Raw genomic sequence first — 1,427 nt, 5'->3', positions numbered from 1 at the left:
GGGCGGGGCTAAGGGGAATAAGGACCAATGGGGAGCGAGGGGGGCTGGGCTAAGAAGGGGGCGGGGCTAAGAGGTTTAAGGACCAATGGGGAGCGTGGGGGGGCGGGGCTAAAAGAGGGGCGGGGCTAAGGGAAATAAGGACCAATGGGAGCCTGACGACCAATGGCGTGCCTGGGGGGGCGGGGCTAAGAGTAATAACCACCAATGAGGTGCCGGGGAGAGAGGGACTAAGCGGAATAAGGACCAATGGGGAGCCTGGGGGGCGGGGCTAAGAATAAGGACCAATGGGGAGCGTGGAGACGTGGGGCTAAAATGAATAAGGACCAATGGGAAGCCTGTCGACCAATGAGGAGTTGGGGGGCGGGGCTAACATGAAAAAGGACCAATGAGGTGCCGGGGGGGTTCGGGGCTAAGCGGGATAAGGACCAATGCGGAGCTTAGGGGGGCGGGGCTAAAATGACTAAGGACCAATGAGGAGCCGGGGAGGGGCCGGAAGTAACGTCGCCAAGATGGCGGCGATGCGCTGACGTCACTTCCTGTTTCCGGTTTGTAGCTACGCCGCGTGCCTGGAGCTGGCGCTGCGTCACGTGACGTCGGGTCACGTGACCCTGGTGGTGGCGACGCACAATGTGGAGTCGATCCGAGGCGCCGCGCGAAGGTCCCGCCTTAATTTATGCAAATTTTATGCTGATGAATGGAGATTTATGCAAATTTATGCTGATTTATGGTAATGCAGGATGGAGGAGCTCGGGATCCCTCGGGACGGGCCCGTCTGCTTCGCGCAGCTGCAGGGGGTGGCTGAGCACCTGGGGTTGGCGCTGGGTGAGTGACCCATAAGTGCCCCATAGGGACCCATAGAGACCCATGGAACCCCACAGAGACACATAGGGATCCATAGGGACCCATTAAACCCCATAGAACCCCATAGGGACCCATAGGGACCCATTAAACCCCATAGGGACCCCATAGAATCCCATAGAACCCCATAGAATCCCATAGAACCCCATAGGGACCCATAGAACCCCATAGAATCCCATAGGGACCCATAGGAACCCATTAAACCCCATAGAAACCCATAGGGACCCATGGAACCCCATAAGTGCCCCATAGAACCCCATAGGGACCCATAGAACCCCATAGGACCCATTAAACCCCATAGAACCCCATAGGGACACATGGAACCCCATAGGGACCCATAGAACCCCATAGGGACACATGGAACCCCATAGGGACCCATAGAACCCCATAGGGACACATGGAACCCCATAGGGACCCATAGGGACCCATAGAACCCCATAGGGACCCATAGAACCCCATAGAACCCCATAGAACCCCATAGGGACCCATAGAACCCCATAGGGACCCATAGAACCCCATAGAACCCCATAGAACCCCATAGGGACCCATTAAACCCCATAGGGACCCAT

The 1,427-nt window shown here is 57.1% G+C and overlaps 1 protein-coding gene across 1 annotated transcript in view; it reads left to right on the top strand.

The window, feature by feature from the left end:
- The window catches only part of LOC107307868 (hydroxyproline dehydrogenase-like), a 4,683-nt gene extending 3,796 nt beyond the window's left edge, over positions 1 to 887 (top strand). The window contains exons 3-4 of the mRNA XM_015851365.2: positions 554 to 658; positions 737 to 887. Coding sequence (XP_015706851.1) covers positions 554 to 658; positions 737 to 830 — 199 coding nt within the window. The 3' untranslated portion in view covers positions 831 to 887. The remainder of the gene's footprint in view (positions 1 to 553; positions 659 to 736) is intronic.
- Positions 888 to 1,427: the final 540 nt, after the last annotated feature.

Source organism: Coturnix japonica, unplaced genomic scaffold (assembly GCF_001577835.2).
Source record: "Coturnix japonica isolate 7356 unplaced genomic scaffold, Coturnix japonica 2.1 chrUnrandom1200, whole genome shotgun sequence".
NCBI classification, from domain to species: domain Eukaryota; kingdom Metazoa; phylum Chordata; class Aves; order Galliformes; family Phasianidae; genus Coturnix; species Coturnix japonica.
Note: the sequence above shows the minus strand (reverse complement) of the source record. Positions and strands in the feature narration are given on the sequence as shown.